The sequence below is a fragment of the Gambusia affinis genome, linkage group LG14 (genome assembly GCF_019740435.1).
Source record: "Gambusia affinis linkage group LG14, SWU_Gaff_1.0, whole genome shotgun sequence".
NCBI classification, from domain to species: domain Eukaryota; kingdom Metazoa; phylum Chordata; class Actinopteri; order Cyprinodontiformes; family Poeciliidae; genus Gambusia; species Gambusia affinis.
In genome coordinates, this window is record NC_057881.1 from 9,193,120 (window position 1) to 9,213,913 (window position 20,794).

General features: G+C 43.7%; 1 protein-coding gene across 2 annotated transcripts; it reads left to right on the top strand.

Annotated features, from left to right (window-relative positions):
• Positions 1–577: 577 nt before the first annotated feature.
• On the top strand, positions 578–20,071 carry LOC122843431 (adhesion G protein-coupled receptor B1-like). Of its 2 annotated transcripts, XM_044138165.1 has the most exons (32): positions 578–1,101; positions 3,639–4,514; positions 5,280–5,429; positions 5,520–5,618; positions 5,711–5,872; positions 5,998–6,162; positions 7,226–7,390; positions 7,470–7,634; positions 7,734–7,835; positions 7,926–8,032; positions 8,125–8,319; positions 8,432–8,500; positions 9,434–9,542; positions 9,672–9,815; positions 9,904–9,973; positions 10,084–10,186; positions 10,589–10,632; positions 11,914–12,040; positions 14,786–14,889; positions 14,992–15,094; positions 15,192–15,342; positions 15,460–15,529; positions 15,620–15,686; positions 15,778–15,863; positions 15,967–16,138; positions 16,275–16,370; positions 16,482–16,521; positions 16,630–17,246; positions 17,346–17,381; positions 17,507–17,611; positions 17,830–17,880; positions 18,091–20,071. In XM_044138165.1, the coding sequence occupies exons 2-32, from the start codon at positions 3,812–3,814 to the stop codon at positions 18,286–18,288; spliced, it is 4,575 nt and encodes a 1,524-aa protein (XP_043994100.1). In that variant the 5' UTR covers positions 578–1,101; positions 3,639–3,811; the 3' UTR covers positions 18,289–20,071. The 2 variants fall into 2 exon arrangements, with proteins under 2 accessions (XP_043994100.1, XP_043994101.1); XM_044138166.1 differs by lacking the exon at positions 17,830–17,880.
• The last annotated feature ends 723 nt before the right edge of the window (positions 20,072–20,794 follow it).

The window sequence follows — 20,794 nt, forward strand, 5'->3', positions numbered from 1 at the left end:
TGCAATTTTCTAATCTCTAAAGAGGGAGTCATACTTTAACACCCTGGATGGTCGCACACATAAAGTCATGAATGCATGTTTTGGAAGCCGGATAAATAAACATATCGCATGTCTCTGTGCAAATGTTTGCGATGACATTCAGGAGTGTCGCATTGCCATTCATTCTGAGAAAACAATTGATTTCTCTTCATTGCGTCCCCTGCTGCCTGCTGCACACCTATTCCGTTGATCCTCTTTCCGGTACCTTTGGCTGTGCGTTCATATCTGCGTAGTTTGCTCATTATCGTTTGTCTCCCTGCATAGATCCCTCCCCGTCTCGCTCGGTTCAGCTCCCTCCCTCCTCCGTGCGCTGACACACTGCCGCTCTCACACTTCCACGCGCACCCCTGCGCACGCGCTCGCACACACAGCCGCGTCTCCTCCGCACACTAGCCACACACTCTCCACCCGCCCTCCCTTCCCTCTCCGATGATGCTGTCTCATTCACTTCGCTACTCCATCCACGCACTGACTCCCAACTTCAAGCCAAGGGAGGGGCGGGGTGGGATATAAAGCTCCTGGTGGAGGCCACAAGCTACACTGAGACTGGACCCACTTGCAGTGCAAAGACCACAAGCAAGAAGACTCCGAAGCCGGGAGTAGAAGTACCAACATTTTTTTATTCTGGAGCTTAGAGAGAAACAGAGACAAACGAGAACGGACTTTCTGCTGGAGCTCCGACAACAACCAATTTGTCCCTTCGCTATACGCCGCTTCCTTCTTCTTGGATAGGCTATAGCAGCTAAACAAAGTTGGTAGTAAACTCTTTGGAGTTTGGTTAGAGTCGCATTCAATTTTTCTTTGCTTGTGAGAGTGGACTGCACTGAAACTTGGGATCGATCCCCGCTCTGGGGTTCGCGTGTTTGGACCTGGCGCATCCTTTCGGCGGTCTCCACAGAACTGCGAAAGTTTTTGGCCAGGGGCGCAGATCTCAAGACTTTGAGGTCTAGTCAGACTTTTTCGAGAGACGAACTCAGCAGCTGCTGCCAGATCCGAACCGAGACGACTGGACCGGACCGGTTAGAGAGCCGCTGATCAAGACTTCAAAGAAGAGTTTTCGAGGTAAGCAGAAAGTGGAAAGTATTTGATGAATCGTCTGAAAGTGTTTTATCTTCATTGTGAAGTCCTAAAGTGAGGATGAGTGATGCGAATGTTTCCTCTGATTTTAAAGTTGCTGTGTCGCTGTCCGCGGTGCTGAAACTTTGCAACTTTGAGCTGCCTCACATTGAGATCTGCTCCACTGATTTTGAATGTTTCAGCTCCTGTATGCATCAACCTAACAACAGCTTTTTATTTTAATGCAGTTTTAAATTGTTTGAAACTTGCACTCACACAGTGTTACTATTAAATTAGTACCACGCTTCCCAGATGAGGCAGAAGAAAGTTGCACTGAGGCAACAGGCTGCTTCATTGAACTTTATGGTTTTCCTTTCATTTTCGATTAAGTTTGTTGCAGAAGACTGACACTGATTAGCTAACATGGAACAATATTAATACTAAGTCTTTAAGTTTAAAGAGCTATCTTTCTCAGTCATCTGGATTGGATTTGCATGACTTATTCAGTTCATTTCATAGCTGTGCAACAAATCAGCTTTGATGCAAACATCTTATTAAACCCACACACTCAGGTATTTTCTGTGGTATGCAATGAATTGCTTTGCCTTTGCTGAAAATCTTTTTTTTTCCTGCAGAGCCTCAAAGTGTACGTTTGTGCACATGTGCAGATTTTTTGCAAAGGCTGGAGCAAAAAAAAGAAATACAAGCTTTTCTTTAAAGTAAAAATACATTACTAAGTGCAAAAAACTGCTTCTGTTAAATCTTTTTCAAGAGCAAGAAGCATGCTTGAGCCAGACATTCTCAGTCTTTTTGCTGCACTGGACTGATATTTTATCAAATATCAGTAAAGAAAGTGTGACACCTTGTACAACATTCAGGCAGTATTTTACTAACAGAACAACCCATGCTGACTTTGAGGGTGCATTGATAGTACAAAGTCTGACTCTCAAAACTCAGTCTGTAAGATTTCACCTGTCACTAAAGTAATGACACATCCAAGCACTTTCTTTATTCTTTTACAGTGATTTGCTGTTTTACTTCTTCATCCCTTCATCTGTAGCTTCTAGAAAGTGTGCATGTCATCAAGGACAGAAAGCATGTCACAGATGGCAAATGTGGAGATTTTCACACTATTCTGCAGAAAATAAGCTCCGTCTCCATAACAACAAACTGCCTGCTCTTTAGGCAGCCTGCTATGCTCACAATGTGTTGTTGACGACAGCAAATGGACAAGCGAGAGGACAGGGTAGATAGGTGTGGGGAGGGTGGAAGCAGTTGGGGAGGGGAAGGAGAGTTCTCCCGCCACAGCTGGACTTTTCTTTTCAAAGTCTTTCTCATCAGATGCCCATTCATGGAGCTTCCGGTTGCCTAAAGGGTTGGGAGGGGGTAGAGGAGAAAAAGACAGCCGCTGACACAAGGCAAAGATCTCTACTGCATTGCTCATAGAATTGAGATGAGCTGAGAGGAGGGGTGGGGCGAGAGCAAGGCAGGGAGGCGGGAGAGATGAGATGGATGTAATTATGAGTACTTAACTTGAGAAGTGCAGGTGCTTCTCACAGTCGCTGCATGTGCATTCAGCGTGCTGCCGCCGCTTTATCTTTACGATAAACCCACATTTAAATACAGGTTTCTGCAGCAGACTCTGAAGTAGCAATTAATTTGTCCCTAATAATCCATTTCCTGCTTCATAAACTGCAGAAACTGAGAAGCGAAAATTATAACAAAGACTAAGATGGAAAACATGATAAAGCAGAAAACTAGCTCTGTCTGAAAGTAAAACTTGTTGCTGAGCAACAGCTTTACTCTCTTCTGAGAGCCAATGAGTGCCTGCTTTGTCCTGCTTTGCGTCTGTAATGCTGGGATTTAGACAGAGACTCTGCAGACCCTCATGTCTAGAAGAAGCATGCTTGCAAGACAAATAAAAAAAACTATGAATTACTCATAAGCATAACAACCTTCTGCAGAATTGTAGAAAATGTATGCATAAAACATATTTTCTTTGAATGCATTCGACATAATGTGCAAAAGTCATTGTAATTAAGATCATTTTGCTTCATTCCTGCCTAAGCAATGCTGGAAATATTCCCCGTACAATTTTTGAAATGCCAGGGCAGGGTATGTAAATACCCCTCACCATGGCTGCAGATGATTATTTTATTAATTTTTTTCCCGCCTGTTTACTGCTTAATAAGAGGAGTGAATTGCACAAATAAGTTGCCAGTGGCGAAGCTTGCATGGACGTCAGACTGACGCACACAGTTAAGTGTGTGGGAGGAAAGAGCAAGAGCGCGGAGATACCACCTCGCTGTGAAGGACTGTAATTGCTCCGCCACAGCAATTATTTTCCAGAGAACCAGGCATTTTAGATCATTCAGCGTAGCCTGAAACACTGTGATACAGATCAGACAACAATCTCTGCTGCATAAATATTAGCCTAACAATGGCTCCAATTAAAATGCATTGTATTCTGCAGTTCGTACCAATAACTGTCAACGTGAAAGCAGTCTAACAGACTTTTCTATGTATTTTTTTTTTTTTTACAGATCCCTCTCTGAGATAACAAATAGTCTGATGCATTAAAGCAAAGCTAATCTTCAGAAGGGTTTGCGAAGATAATCAAGAGATCTGAATCAAGTGCAGTAACTTGCAACAAAGAAATCGAAGAATCAACAAAGTTAAACCCAGATTTCACCAACACGAAACCTAAGCCGACCCAATGGCGTGGTCAGCTCTCAACGGCCCCTGCGTGGCCCTAGTCCTGCTCTTCTTCGGTTTGACCTCCTGCACTCCCTCTGGACCGGCCTCTGCAACCTGTGCCACCTTGGAGCAGAGTCGCTTCTTTGGCGTGTTCTCCTCTACGACCACCCTGCCTTCCGCTCCTTGCTCCTGGACCCTGCAGAACCCTGATCCACGGCGCTACAATGTTTACATGAAAATCACCAAGCCCACCGACTCCTGCGTGCCCCGCCAGATCAAGACCTTCCAGTTCGACTCCTTCATCGAGACTTCTCGCACCTACCTGGGTATGGAGAGCTTCGACGAGGTTGTCAGGCTTTGCGACGCTTCCACTGCCGTCACCTACCTGGAGTCAAGCAAGCAATTCCTGCAGATCCGCAAGGTGGCCGCAAGGAACGCGCTGGAGGTTGTTGGGCAAGAGCAAGGTGTCAGCGAGTTCAAGGCCGAGTTTCTGGTTGTGGGAAAGAGGAACCCAAGCATGCCCGCCTGCCAGATGCTGTGCCAGTGGTTGGAGAAGTGCCTGAACAGCAGCACCCATGATTATCCCTGTGGCATCATGAACACCCCCTGCCAGTGCTGGGAGGCCCCAAAGAGGAAGCCAGGAAGCTGCTACCGGGGCGGCGTCTACGTGGAAAAATGCACTCCTGTTCCCAAAGACAACGGACGTGATGCTGAGATTATCAGTAAGTATAGTTTGGGTTGTAAACTCTGAAAAGTGCAAAGGAAAAACACAGAAAACACAAGTCTCATGATCAAAATAGTTAAATTAACTGAGTAAAGGAGTCAAGTTCTCCAAAACTAAACAGCTCTGCAGGTTGCAATCTCCCACTGCTTCAGCTGTGTGTCTAAACAGCTGCTGAGAGCAATGATCCATGCCTGCAGAGCCAGAGTTCTTGCTCTACAACCCCACAAGATAATGAGAAGTAAATCAAGGCTGTTAGGGATATTTGATGTTACATCCTTAGAGCTAAGTAGCATCACTTGCTGCACCTCACACATTGCTCAGCTTTGCACCAAGACTTGCACAGAGAGCCTGTTTGTATGTCAGGCTAGAAAGAACAACAAAGACCTCATAGTCGGCTGCCAGCAGGAATCGAAGATCTGCACTTGCTGTATCCATAGCAACAGGCACTCACTCTCACACACGCACTCACTGTTCTGACAGAGGTTCGCACCAAGTGGATAAAACCAAACAGTCGCATTTTCAAATAAAACATCTATCCACTAGATAGCACCATTGTGCTCACAAAGAAACGTCCTTGCTCATTTTCTACACATAAAGAAAATATTACTCACTTCCTCCTCTTAAACCTGAAGTTAGACAACTGAATCAGGCTTTACACAAAGACAGTAATAATGTTTCCAACTGCTGTCATTTTTTCTCAGCTCTTGTAGTTTCCAACTCTTCTCAACAAGTATGTTCTCATTTTTTTAATGTCTTCCTGCAGAGAGCTGGGCAGGCTGGGGCCGCTGGTCCGTTTGCAGCCAGGAGTGTGGCGGCGGAGTCCAGATGCGCAGCCGAACCTGCCAGCCCGAGGATGGAGTGTGTGAGGGAACAGTAGAGGAAGGCCGTGCCTGCAACCCTCAGCCCTGCATTGGTAAGCTATAATTTTGTCATTGAACCTAAACACTGCTGCAGGTGGCTGGGCTTTCAATCCATAATTATGTAATTCATTTAACTTTCACAGGCAAAGAGAGGAACAGAAGCCAAGGTTTGCGTGCCATTATTGGTCTGAAAAGAGACAACCTTGATGAGCCCAACCCAGGAGCTGTAGCAACTCAAACAGGTGAGATAACAGCAAGGTACTGCAACAAATAGATGACTAAATGGAAGCAATGCAATCTCCTAACCTTAGAGTGTTTAATGTTTTCATAACAGATGCAAAGACAGAAGAGTGGGCCACTTGGAGCCCATGCTCAGTCACCTGTGGGGAGGGCTGGCAGAGCCGTTCCCGCCTCTGTGCCACTTCTTCCTTCACCACCCAGTGCACCGGACCCCTGCGTGAGAACCGATCATGCAACAACTCAGTTGTCTGCCCTGGTGAGTCTTTGAATCCTAGTATGAGCACGACAGAAACTCTGAATGATGCCTGCAGAAGTTAGAAACTTTTCAAGTTTTCAAAGATAAAATAAATCATAAGTTAAGTGCATTTCTCACGTTTGCAGTGGATGGTGCTTGGGATGAGTGGACCCCCTGGAGCCTGTGCTCCTCCACATGTGGCCGCGGTTACCGTGACCGAACCCGCACCTGCAAGCAGCCCCAGAATGGAGGACAGCCTTGCTGCGGCCCCACAAGACAAACCAAGTTCTGCAACATCGCTGTCTGCCCAGGTGAGCTGCATTTCTTGCTGTATTACTTTTAAAAAAAAAAATCTAAATATTCTCTCCAAAGCCTAGATTGTTCTGTTAAAAGTTCTCAATTACAAGCTCAGGGTGATGCTTAACCCTTCATGTGACTGATTAATCTATGAGAGCCTAATTAAGTCACCTAATTGTGTCTGCATCATCACAACGGCAAAGGCAGGTTGCAATTTCATCTGACTCACCAGACTAAAAGCATCTGTGGATGTTAGTCAATGGCCTCCTAACAGCTGCCTGTGACTCACTCTGTGCTCATGGTCACTTGACCAAGTTTAAGTCGCTCTCCTATTGAGCCACCTACTCATGAGCAGAAAAGTTTCACCTCTGAAGTTACTGCAGTGTCGAGTTGATTTTTTTTCCCCGCGTCTAACTGTCGTCATTTACACGTGGTTTTTATGTAAGCGTATCGTTTTAAAATGGGTATGGATTTGTTGTAGTTTCACCTCATCACCACCAGGTGTCTCTGTTTAACAAAATAAAAAATAAACCGGGAAAAAGCGAAAAGTCATTACTACAAGATGATTGTGTATTTTAGTTGAAACTCAAAGGAAATTAAGTTTGTGATTACCAACAGATTTGGCTGTAATAGAAACGTTATGTCAACATCCACGTTGGCTTCGTAATAAATGTAATTGAATTGTTTTTGCATGTATTTTAATATGTCCTGAGCTTGCAGCAAGGATCAAATATAAATGACCAATTTATTTATCATTAAATTAATATGATTTTTTTTCTTATTCATCTGTCACTCAGTTTAATTAAAAACTCAAAACTGTAATTGCATCCATAAGTTGTCTGAAATTATTATCCAGTTTAAACATCCAAATTGCTAATTAGAGTTTGAACTTGAAAGTTGAAGGGCGCATAACAGAGATCCAACTTTCTGTTCTGCTTACGCTCAGCTTAACTGGGTCATGCGAGATGTTAATAGCATCAGTGAGTTTGTCAAGATGTCTGGTGTGGCCCGAGGGTCTGTCTTGTCCTTGCCATCCTCATAACGTTTCTTTATACACGCTCCTCTGCCTCCCTCTAGTGGACGGATCCTGGAATGACTGGTCCGCCTGGAGTTCCTGCTCTGCCTCTTGTTCCAATGGCACCATGCAGAGAACCAGGGAGTGCAACGGCCCATCTTATGGAGGCTCTGAGTGCCACGGAGGCTGGAAAGAGACAGCAAACTGCTTCCTGAAGGAATGCCCTGGTGAGTTATAAAGTACATCCCAGATCCAAGCTTTGCTCTTTATTTAACAGGATCAGAATTAATGGTGTTTTGTCTATAGTTAATGGAACCTGGCATCCATGGAGCTCATGGGGAAGCTGCAGCAAGACCTGTGGTGGAGGCATCCAGCAGAGACAAAGAGTCTGTGAAGGGCCTTTCTTTGGAGGAGAGCCTTGCCCCGGTGACACCAGAGAGCAGAAGCGCTGCAATGAGAAGAGATGCCCTGGTTAGTGTCTGCAGCACAATAGATTTTGCCATCGTTTCACAAATCCAAAAGCAAACAGGAAACTCATCATCCAACAACAACTGGTTGTGATTTTTTTAGAGTCCCATGAGATCTGTCCTGAGCAGAACACCGGAGACATTGTTTGGAAGAAAACCCCCGCTGGAGATGTTGCTGCTGTTTCCTGCCCTGCTGATGCCTTTGGTACTTTAACAGCCTGGAAGCTAACTTTATACTTCAGACTTTCAAATATCTATTTAAAACTTAACTAAGAGTTCTTCATCTCATCAACAGGTCTCATTCTGCGTCGCTGCACCCTTGCTGATGGACGTCTTGCTTCTTGGGAGGACCCCACTTACACCCAATGTGTTTCTAAGAACTACGAGAACATTCAGATGCTGGTATGCCCCCTAAAATTATCAATAAAGTGCTACTCATTGGATTTAATGTGAAGTAAGATATTAGAAATAACCTTTTAACTCTATCTCTGTAGTCAAGGGACTACACCTCCAAAGCGCAGATCGGGCAAAGCGTTGATGGCGTTGCTGAGGTGATTTCCCGCTTGAGATTTTCCTCTGATGAAAAAGCCAAGTACACCGGTGACCTTTTGGCCATAATGGAGATCCTGAAGAACACCACAGAGTTGTACAAGTCAACCAGACTGAGGCTGAGCAGCGCTGACATTGAGGTAAGCTACAACTGAGATCCATAAATTTGGAGTTAAACACTTTTAAGGAACAAATTGCATCTAAACAAGATGGACTTCTCACACCTCTACCTTTGTATTTGATTATCTGCAGAACTACGTTCAGACCATCAGCAACCTACTGAAGGAGGAACATCATGACAAATGGGAAGAGGCACAACTGGTAAGTGATATCAATGTGTGACTGTAAGAGTGCACAAAGGGAAAAGGGGAAAATAAATCTATTATATAGAAGTTGCCTAAATAGGATGAGCAGGGTGGAGAATAAATCTTAGAAAATACTTACAAGATATTGTACAAGTACCAACAAAATCAAGACATGGACTACATGTACAGTGGAAATATTTATTCATTCAAACCTTTTAATTTAAGCAGAAGTTTCAAAACAAAAGTGTTAGATGAGATGTGCAGACATTTACTCATCCAGTTTGTTAAACTCAGATTAGCCCGAACAGAACTTTGTCACGTTTGGCCAACTGTCGACAAACCACCTCCGCGCTCCAATGACGCTTGTAATGTTCCTGCAAGTTTCCCAAGAAAGACCAGCCTCCAAAAAAAAGTTGTAATAAACACATACTGTCATGCACAAACTGATCTGAGAGCAGGAGGGCGATTTACCGAGGCCACTGCCTCTCTGAATCAGGGAAAATCACTACTCCTACTCTGCAATCTGTGCGTCTCCGTGCCATCCCACATACTGACGGCTACTGCTGTATAGAAACACAGACAGAACATCGCATTCAGAAGCACACAGCTCGCGCCCACATCGCTGCTTCTCTGCGTCAGAGACACGCAAGCCAGGTGGCCCTCCCTTTTCACTGAGAGAAAAATAGGAGCAAAAAAATAGAGTATGAATCAACAGCCTGCCCTTTTATGGCCGTACGGAAGTTCTGGAGTTGCATAGCAGCAAGAATTGTGCGTTTTCTGTGCTTTTTTATTTCAGCCTCTGTGCACTTTGAAATAATAAGTACTGGCTGGAACCTGCGCATCCATAAATAATCATTAAACTGGCTATGCTTGACTGAGCAAATAAACCAGATTTATATGCTGCCATATTTTAATGTTCTTCTTTTTGTCTCCATTTTCTCTCACTTAGATGGGTGCCAATATCAAGGGGTTCCTCCGCCTTGTCGAGGAGTTTGTGAACATGATCGGAGTACAAATGAGCGGCTTTCAGGACATTTACGAAGTCACTGAGAATTTAGGTGAGCCCAGTTAAATTGTCTTCTTTTTGTTGTTCAATCAACACCTGAATGCATTAGTTATTCAAGTCCATCAGCTGCTAGAACCAATGAGTGCTTTCTGCTAACAAAGTTCCCATTTGTGCCTTTCAGTGCTGAGCATCCACAAGCGCCCAACAACCACAAGCTCCAACTTCACCTTCCCTGTGAAGGGCTGGAGAGGGAGGCCGGACTGGGTCAGTACCTCAGAGGAGAAGATCTCTGTTTCCCGCGATGCTCTGTCCCTCAAATCCGCTGGTAAGATCATACAAATGTAACATTTTGTCAAACAATAAACCAGTGATGGGTTTAGCTGGAAGACTGAGCGAGATTTTCTTTTTTTCAGATGCCAACGATGCTTTTGTGACCGGCATTGTCTTGTACAGAAACCTTTCTTCAATTATGTCCTTCCAGAGGTAACATTTCTTTGTTTAATCATTAACACTCTGTCTTCCTGCAGTCTAATTCACAGTCTTTACACGTCTAAGATCAAGCTTTGACAGTGAGTTGTGCTCTTCCTCCACAGTAACACCACCCTGTTCAACTCCAAGGTGGTGACCGTGATTGTTAGCCCCACCCCAACTCTCCTGTCGACCCCTGTCGAAATCGAGTTCCCCCACCTGCGCAACGTGAGTCCCTAATGATCAACCGAATGGAAAAATATCAGCCTCCCCGTGGGTGTTTGTGCAGCACAATGCAGAGAGACTGACATTTTCCTGACATTTGCTGCGACACTTTGACTTTTGCGTTGGCTTGTGGCAGCTGAAGCCCAGAGAAAATCTCATAAGCGACCAAACGGTTCCTCGATGATGAGAAATCATGCGCAATAATTAGAGTCTGCAGCTGATAAGTGGCTGCTTTTGGTTTCATTAATGCATCACAAAGCAAGGGGGTGAAATAATGTGGGCGTGTGGCTACCAGCAAGCTGTTGCATCTCACACATTTGTAGTAAGGTGTCTCAGCCTACATGCTTTCCTTTTCTACAGAGAGATTCCTCACACTAACCTTCTCCTTCTGCCTCTTCCTTGCAGGACACCATCAATGAAACATGCCTCTCCTGGGATGAGAGTGAAACGTAAGTGTTAACTGATGTTTTTTTCCCTTGAATGTGCCTCTGACCATCACTTTCATCTATTTATTTCTTGTGAAAGGGATGGCCTTTCCACTTAAAATGGTGCTGCCTGTCTGGTTCTTTTCAGGCACACATCTGTCACCATTTACACAAACTTGTAAGAGGAAAAGCAATTCCAGCTTTTTCATGTCAGTCCTTTATGACAAGACAAAGAAAAACCAGTACAAGTGCATGCTGACCCCTCAGACTTAATCACCTGTCTGACACACTTATAGACAGCCAGACAGTCAAGAAATAAAAGCCCCAGTTACCCACAGAGGGTGGCTTCAAACTCATTTCAGTCTTCACAGTTTCCAACACTTTAAGTCATCCGATTTCAAACTATTACAGAGGTAGACTTCTTGAGCTTTGAAAGATATATGCAAGAACAATAAGAGATAAAAATGCACAACAACCAGCCCTAGTCACACAGCAGCCAGAGCTGAGGTAAGCAAGATTAGGAAAGAAAATGTAATTACCCCGTAAACATTTAGAGGGGGGCCCATACGCCTTCAGTCAAATTAGATTCAATTTAAACAGCAAATGTGATTAATGCACCAATAGAGACAGGATGAAGCACTGGCTAACAGCAGAGTTTGGGGGAGGGGGACTCTTCATCTGAAGAGCTCCATTCCCAGAACCACTCAACTGCATCCTACTAATATATGCAAAACTCTGCAACTTTCTATGGGAATTATACAGATATGCACTATGCAGTTTTACTCAGATGCTACTCTAGAAGCTGCTGATTGTATGATGCCAATCAGATAGCAGATGCAACAAACAAATGCATTTGTTGCATATTATGAGCTCTCAGATGAGTGAAAATGTCCATAATTTATAATCCATGCTCTCCTTGAGGGGACACCTTGTTCCTTGCTTACCATGAGCCTGATTTAAATATAATGAGGAAAGAGTGTGATAAGGATTATGCTAATTGTGGCATTTGTTAAGATCCATCACTATTAATTACGATGAACATTCCAGTTAATCACGTGCACATGGATTATGCATCCCAAGCCGATTAAAAATATGTATTATTTTAGCTTAGAAATTAATTTTTTACTATCCGTTTATGTTAATGGTTACAGAAAAATCTAGTTAATTTCTTCTTATCTATTTTTGTAGATTCACCCTATTTTCTCATCACGCATATTTGCTTAAAAAGCCATAAGGAAAACGCTCAGATCAGAGATTTGTCAGATCTCTCCTCTCCTAACTCCCCCTCTCCTCTCTCCTGTGCAGCTCCTCTCTTCTTGGCTCTTGGTCTGCTCGGAGCTGCAGAGCGGTGCCCGTTCATTCACACAGAACCAAATGCGTGTGTGACAGCCTCTCCACCTTCGCCATTTTAGCGCGCGTCAACTCCGACTCGGTAAGTCTCCTGTCTGTTCCCTGTAAGGGCTTTTTTTTTTCTTTTCCCCTTTTTCTTTGCCTTGACACGATGTGCATGCTAAATGTCTTCTGCAGTGTGAATGCGGAGCAGCGGGTGATCTGATAGGGACTTGTTGTTTTCTAGTGAGGGGCTTTGCAGCAGCGCTCCTTTGTCTCCGCGCAGGTGCCGCGGACCGGAGAACCTGCTTGTTTTTCCTACTGAAGAAACACAATCGGGCAACATGTTGCTATTATATTTTCTACTAAAAGGTTAATGTTTACAGAAGAATGAGAACGTTATGCGTACAGTAACAAGACATGCAGAAGTCACTTTAATCTTGCCAAAAGAAAAAGAAAATGGGCAGTTTCTAATAATTGCTATTTTGGCCATATTGCATGACTATGCCATGCGCAAAAACAATATAGACTGTGCAGCCTCTATCCGCTGTCATCTTGAGGCATGAAAACCGCCAAGCAGAGAAAAATACTCAGCTGAAATCTTCTCAACAAATATATTTTCCTTGATTACCACAATAATTTGCAGATCAACACATAACATTGCACTGGAGTCTTTCAACTGCTAAAACCTTTGTGTTTTTTATGCTCCAACTTGTTTGTGTGCATCCGAGATTTGACTTGACTTGCTGTTGCCAATCTGAACAACACCTCCCTCGACCTCTCATCACAGTAGAAAAGAAAAAGAAAAAACGGCAGCTGAGGCAATCATTCCCTCTGCCAATATCTATGAATTCTCAATTACATGCACCCCACCCTCCTCCTTCTCCTGCTTCGACTTCTCCTTCTTTGGACACAGCAGCAAGATTTAAAATACCAGAGAGGCAGACCAATGAGAAACAGACGTCTGGTCGTGCACTGATGTCAATGCACTCCTTTCTTTTTCTTTTTCTTCTTCTTATCCCCACCACCACCTGCACATTGCCTGCCTCTTTATCTAGCCTTTGATGTGCACTGTGGGCATTTTCAATAACAGCGTCTTCCATGAAGAACACCAGTGAGATTTGAGTGGCAGAAACAGGAAAGGGGGGGCGAGCATTGGAGGGGAAAAAAACAACCAGATGTTGCAGAGTGTTAGTTAGCTCTCATTTGATGTATTTGAAACATAATGGCCCTATAAAAGCATCCCATATTCTTATAAGAGCAGGTACCCGTGACTGCTCCTGATATATAATTTTAAATCACGAGGGGGTCACTTAACACACTGTTCAAAATGGGAGCACACGATCCGGTCAAGGACGTGCTTCATATCTAGGTCCAACTAGCTGTCTGAAGCTTACTTAGCTAAGGGAGCGAGATTCGACCCAGATACATGAAGAAAGGAAACAGTATCAACTGTATTACACCCCAGTTTCCCTGCAAACCCAGGCGGTACGACAACTTACCCCTCTGCTAACTGCCATCTGGTCGGGGATGCGACTCATGTAGAGTTTGAAACAAATTTACCACACTAAATTAAGTCTCATTCTGCCACAGGCAAAATTCCCCATCTGTGCTTTGATATTCAGGGAGCATCTTCACATTATGCTCGTAAACTGAGATGCTCCAACCAGACTTTTCATGACCAGTATTTGTGATTTTTCTTGAAGGTTATGATTTTCTTCCTAAGAACCATAACACAAAAAATAGAAACAAATTATGCTGCATTTCCAATGATGGAATTGAAGTTTTCAGCAAAAAAAAAAAGCAGACTATCACTGTTTTTCCATCAACCATTACAAAAACAACCATAAATGGTTCTTAGATTTGATGCATTTAATAAGTATGAAAGATTTTGACTCCAGAACCAATGAAAAAAAAAAATTTAAATTCTGATCTTTTGCCAACTGACTGCTGCATTTCTACATGTAATGCTTAAACAAGCTTAAAATAGTTTATTCCCTACATATATTCTCTTTTCTAGGATATTTTATTAGTCACTTTTTAAGGACACATCCCTGGTTTTCCATCTTTTCTCCCTGTTATAGTGCTATAATTATAGCAAGGATGGAGCCTTAATATTTCTCATCCTGCTCACACTTTGAGGTGATGACAACTACATCAGAGGTGTGAGAGTAGCTCAAAGCCTCATTAAAAGCCTGGAGAGTAAGTGCGAGACACACAAGCACGGGGAACCAGCAATTAGTCGCCGAGAGGGCTTTGTGAAGCTGAGATTTGTGCGTCCAGGAGTGACCCGCTGGCACATGCAGCGAGGCAGTGAAACAACCCCTGGCTCTGTCTAATCCAAACTAAACTCGGCGCCAGCAGGCATGTCGAAGCACAGAACGGGTCAGCGCCGCTGGCGGCAGGAGCAGGCGCTAAGTTGCTGTCAGAGATCAGAGGGGGCTGCTGGTGGCGGATTAATGCACAGGTGATAATGGTCCACCTGTTCCCCTGCAGCCCCCCAGAGGGGTAGAAGAGAAGCAGGTTGACATCAAAATATGTCCATTGAGGACATGCCAAACAGCATCTTCTCCTCCCCTCCAAAGCCGACCATTCGTTAGTTCAGCCTTCCATCTTTCTGACACGTTCACCTTGGGGTCACCTTGCCTGAGCCGTGGCCCAATTGTGCCATTCAGCTGTTTGCCTTCAGGGAGCTGTCTGCTCTTCCAGATAGCGCTCTACCGGAGGCTTCCTATTCATTCCAGTGTTTGTGTGTGAGTGTAGCTGGTGTGCCTGGTGCGTGACTGCCTATGTGTGTTTGTAATCATCGCTAAAAGGCATTTTTTTTCTGTTTTTCTTCCCTCTACAGAACATGGATAGAGCAAACCTCCCGTCCGTTACCCTCATTGTCGGCTGTGGGGTCTCTTCCCTCACCTTGCTGCTCCTCATCATCATCTATGTCTCGGTTTGGAAGTAAGCACGCCTTCGAGCAACTCAACCTCTGATATTACATGATACATAGTGATTTATCATCCAACCCCTAAACCTTTTTCATATTTTTTTTTCCATTTGCAGGTACATTCGCTCAGAGCGCTCTGTTATCCTCATCAACTTCTGCCTCTCCATTATCTGCTCCAACGCCCTCATTCTCGTCGGACAAACCCAGACTCGCAACAAGGTAAGCCGCAATCCAAATCTAACCCACAGCATCTAGATCTCTTGGAAACAGGTTTCTAACCGTTTCTCTCTCTCTGCTTCATCCCGGTCCCCTGCAGGTGATGTGCACTCTTGTTGCTGCCCTGCTCCACTTCTTTTTCCTCTCCTCTTTCTGCTGGGTCCTGACAGAAGCTTGGCAGTCCTACATGGCTGTCACTGGTCGTCTGCGCAACCGCATCATCCGCAAGCGCTTCCTGTGCTTAGGCTGGGGTACGAGGACAAGTCTCCTATTGCATCTCATTTCTTATCAGCTTTGCATGAATGTTTCTGTAATAGCCTTTATCCTAATGGCACTAATTGTAATGCTTTATCTTTTTTGCATTACAGGACTTCCTGCTCTGGTAGTTGCTGTGTCCGTGGGTTTCACTAAAGCTAAGGGATATGGCACCGTCAGCTAGTAAGTTTCTATTCTCGCTTCATAGTTTTCTTCTTCTGTTTATTATTTGATTAAACAATAATTAACATCATCAATCCTTCTCTCTCATAGCTGCTGGTTATCTCTTGAGGGTGGACTTCTCTACTCTTTTGTTGGTCCCGCTGCTGCTGTTGTTTTGGTTCGTATTAAAGACTTTAATTTCCAAGTTTTAATGTATTTCGTATCGTTGAACAGTTTCATTAACACATTTTGATTTTTCATTCAAACAGGTGAATATGGTCATTGGTATTCTAGTCTTTAACAAGCTCGTTTCTAAGGATGGCATCACCGACGTGAAACTGAAGGAGAGAGCTGGGTAGGTCTTTTTGGTCTTCACCATTCATGCCCTTTTTACACTCAGCTGTCTGGGAATGAGACTCAATCTGCTGGGTTTTTTTGTCTTTTTCTACATCCTCCAGGGCCTCACTGTGGAGCTCTTGCGTGGTTCTCCCCCTCCTTGCCCTCACCTGGATGTCTGCCGTACTGGCCATCACCGACCGTCGCTCTGCCCTTTTCCAGATCCTCTTTGCCGTTTTCGACTCTTTGGAGGGTTTCATCATTGTCATGGTCCACTGCATCCTGCGTAGAGAGGTAAGAAGGCAATACAACCAAATGAATTGAAAGGAATAGAGACAAAAATGAAAGTTAATTTTATTGTTTTTTTTTATCAGGTTAAATGAGCTGGAATATTGTTAACAATTTTCTGAATTGTCTGTGTTTCCATTAGGTTCAGGAGGCTGTGAAGTGCAGAGTGGTTGACCGCAAAGACGATGGGAATGGAGACTCTGGCAATTCTCATCACAATGGCCATCCTCAGCACATGGTGAATATCTTGGCCGATTGCCTTTTTAATGTCTTGAGTGCTTCTTGAATTTATTCCCAAGTGAAAATATGCATGCATTAAGCACTAATAGGATTTTTGTTCTTTTATCAGCAGTCTGATAATGAAAAGGATGGGGACTCAAACAGACAAGGTAGGCCCAGCACCTAAAACGTCTCGGCTTGAAACGTATTGATTTAGCGTTTCATTCAAGGAATTGTTCCGTATTTTTTAAAAACTCTTTTATTCTTTTTTCTTAAAGGAATGACAAGCTCTTCTGAAGAAAAGATGCCTCCCCCTCAGATGCCACTTCCCATGGGCTCCAACTTCCACACCCTACCATCCAAGGGCAGCCACATGCAGGCCGTTCCCGAGTACTCCAGCCACACGCTCACCCTGAAGAGAGAGAAAAGCCGCTTGACCGGTGGAGTCGACCCATCCTGCGGGAACCCCGTCTATGTCTGCGAGGGGGAGCTCTTCAAGCAGCTGGATGCGGACCTTGCTCTGGCTCAGGCCGAGGGCAGCATGTCCGACGGCAGCGGCTATGTCCTGATGCCCAACACCACATCCACCCTGAGGTCCAAGCCCAAAGACGACCCCACAAAGTACAACATCAGCGTGGACCAGCTGCCGCAGGCCAGGCTAATGCACCTCGGCGGACCCTTCGCCGAACCCCAGGCCGCCTTTGTGATGGGCTCGATCCCGCCAGACCAGGTCAGCGTGTCCTACTCGGAGAGGGACTCGCCCATCCAGAACATCCACAACATGTCCAGCGAGTCGCACATCACCCACAGCAGCCTGGAGAACACCTTCGAGTCCATGAACTCAATGATGTCGAAGAGCGAGACCATTTCCACTCTGTCCATGAGCTCCCTGGAGGTACGAAGAGAAAAGCTGCTGATTTATGCATTTTCTAAAACATTATCAACATGTTTCAAAGTCTAAACTCCTTTTTTTTTCTCTGTTATTGATTTACAGCGACAGAAATCCCGTTATGCAGAGCTGGACTTTGAGGTAAATATACATTTTATTGTTATTAATATAGTAGAACTCGCTAATTAATAATTTCTTCCTCACAATTCACAACTCACATTTCTGGAGGTGCTAATTTTGGGAATATTGCTTTCTGTCTTCTCTAGAAAATTATGCACACCAAGAAGCGCCACCAGAACATGTTCCAGGACCTGAACAGGAAGTTGCATCACACTGAGAAAGACAGAGAGTCTCCTCCATCTGACAGCAAGGTAAGACCTCATCAGACTACTGTCTCCATCTGCTTCCACTGTCATTTGCAGGAAATAATGAACAAATACTCAACAAAAGAGGCAATATTCCCTGAAAAAAAGAAGACATTAAGAAAAAAAAATGACCTTATAAATAAAGAGCAACATAGTGTATTGAACTAATGTTGTTGGTACCTGGAGGTCATTTGAATAAGGATGTATTTTCTTCCTTCTTTCAGTCTGTGAGATGGAGTGTGTCTTCGGGAGGAAGTGACAAAACAAACCACAGCGTGAGTGTTTATATACAACCTCACATTCTCTAAATGTCTTCCCTGTAGACAAGACACACCTTCAGATAGTTCAATGCCTCAAAGCGGGAGTTATTTCTCCGATTCCCTTCATTAGAAGCTCATTCCACTTTTTAAAATAACATAATGGATTTGCTCCAGCTTGATGAAGTGACACCAGTCCTAAACGCTCCTCTCTTTCTGCTCCAACAGGACAAACAGCAGGCTCCAATGGAGAGGTCGTGGGAAGGAGTCCGGGGAATTCCTCAGTCGCCCCCCGCATGGGTACGCAAAGACATGGAGCCTCTCGCCGCCTCACCTCTGGAGCTTCACTCTGTGGAGTGGGAGAAGACAAGCACCACCATCCCACTGGTGGGGCAGGACATTATTGACCTGCAAACAGAGGTCTGAGAGGGAGTAGGGGGGCCAAGCGAAGCCGCCTAGTTTCACCTCAGTCACCCTTTTTTGGTTTGGGAATGGCATCCTTTCATGGATGAAGGTAGCACAACCAAAAAAGGAAAGAAATGGGTCCCAGAATCATTGTCTTCAAACCCTCAGCCAGAGTGGGAAGGGTAGGAAGAGTGGTGGATGAGAGTGGGGCTGATTGCAATGGGAATGTTTAATGTAGCTTCTCAGTGCGGACTCTCATCAGAGCTCCTAAAGCTCGAACAAGGGGTTGGCGGAGCGGTCAGTGGCGTCCACCGGCTGGATTGTCTGTGGCTCCATAGACGCTTCCCCCAGGGAGTTTTCCTGGACCCCCGCAGCCTGGGGTTTTCAGAAGATGTGCTCGACATGTCTGTGCTTTTCTTTTTTTCCTTCAAATCGACTTTGGAGAAAAAAACTAAGTAACATTGAAAATTTTAAAAGCGGCGCGTGTCCTCCCTGCTTCTCGGGAGGCACAGTCGGGACTCTCTTCCAAAACAAGACAAAGGCAAAAGAAAGAAAAGGGATCTCAAAACTCCAATACTGTGCACTTTGATAGATGGACGCACACTTTTTTTTTTGCTTTTGTGCAGTGGGCTTTTTTTCCTCATATTGAGTTTGTTAGCACCAGAATCCAACAATTTCGAGCAGAAAATGAGACTCTTTGATGAGACTGAAACATTTCTGTCAAACTGATTGTGCTAGTCACTGTGTTCGTCATTACTATTATTGATTATTTCCAGTGCGATGTCTATGTTTTTGATTTATCTCCCCTTTTAGTCATTACTATTGTTTTCTGTTACCTACAATACAAAAAAAAAAAACAACTGGATTTAGTGCATCCATAATGTGTTGTGAGCCCATATGGACTGCATCGGGAAAAACATACTGAGTGGTGATGGAGGCGATGGTTGGTTGAATTTTCTGGTTTCTACAGTATTCCGCTTTGATACCAAAACACCAGCACAGGAATGAACACGGACTCTCACACGGAAAGAGCAGTGCTTCTCTTGGGATTTGCTGGATGAATAACTGGCACAAAGACGCAGGCTCTTCCATGTCGTACATGCGGATTTTAAAAAGCCTTTTCATCATCGCCCTTTTTTGTTTCTCAGCCTTGCAGGACTCTTGGACTGAGCAGAGACTTCAACACATTTTGTGTTTTCAGCCATCAGTGTGTAACAGTGCAATATGATGGGCGCTTGATGCTCAAGCAATGACTGATATTATGATCTAGGCAGAGTTTTTTCCTACCGATATTTCGAAACTTTTATACCATCTTCCATATATATTTACAGAGCACATAGATGCTTTATGAGAATATTGTATTAGAAATTTATTCACTATAGATTTGTTTGCACAAGACTCCATATTTGGAGTTGTCTGTGAAAGTTGATCATACTTCTATATTTTAAAAAAAAGGTAATATAGAGTGAATGAACCTCTGATTATCTCCTAACTGTTCTTCAGGATATTTGTTATTACTCTCAGCTGTAAAGCAGTGAATAATAGAACCTCATGTCTTCTGTAACAGTGTGTTACTATAACTCGACTGTATGTTCTACCAGCCAATTCCTAACGTCCTTTTTTGTTTTGATTTTTTTTTTCTTTTCAATTTTCTTGTCCTGCCTAAAACCCAATTTCAGTTTCCTGTGTTGAGTATTTTCTTGTCAAGATTTCTGTTTTAAACTGTGTCAATGTACAGTTTTCACAGCACAATAATGACTGTGAATTATTTCTAATAAAACACATCTATATCAAATAATACAAACCTTTTTCCCTTTTCTTATTTCTTCATCTTTAAACCTTAAGAGAAAAAAATACCTGTGTTTTAGAGTCAAATTGACTCACACGATAATGGCAATAATTTAGAATGGCTAATTCATTTAACTTAAATCAAAAAGTGAAACTTGCATTTTAATGAAAGCACAAAAATCAGAGTACTTAAAACAGGATAGTAAATAATGCTGCAATTCAGCATTTTTAATATTGAAATCGTGTGTTATGGCCAAGAAAAGTGGTTCAGACGAACGCTGATACTCACTGACTCCTTCTACGAGGAGGGTAAGACACAAAATGTTATTGCTAAAGAATCAGAACGCTGGCAGAGTGCACCATCCAAGAAATTTAAAAAAACTTAGTGTAAGGAAAAAGTGCCAAAGAATTGCACAAGCAACAGAGATAACCTTAAACATGAGAGGATTGTGAAGCACATAAAAACATGTGCTTTATTTGGTCTCACATGAATGAGGCCCATTCCTTAGAGTTATTCCTGACCCTATTGATCATCTCTCTATCCAACAGCAATTTAAGAGATTATTAAATATTTTGTTGAGAAATGGGGCATTCCTTCACTAAAGACAGTAGTGATAACCAAAGGAAAAGGTATGTAGCTTTCCAGAGACTAATTAACTCAACATGCATGCACATCTACAAGAGAAGAAAGCCAGATTACCCAGAGATAACCCATGCAATGTGACATCCACATAGACAA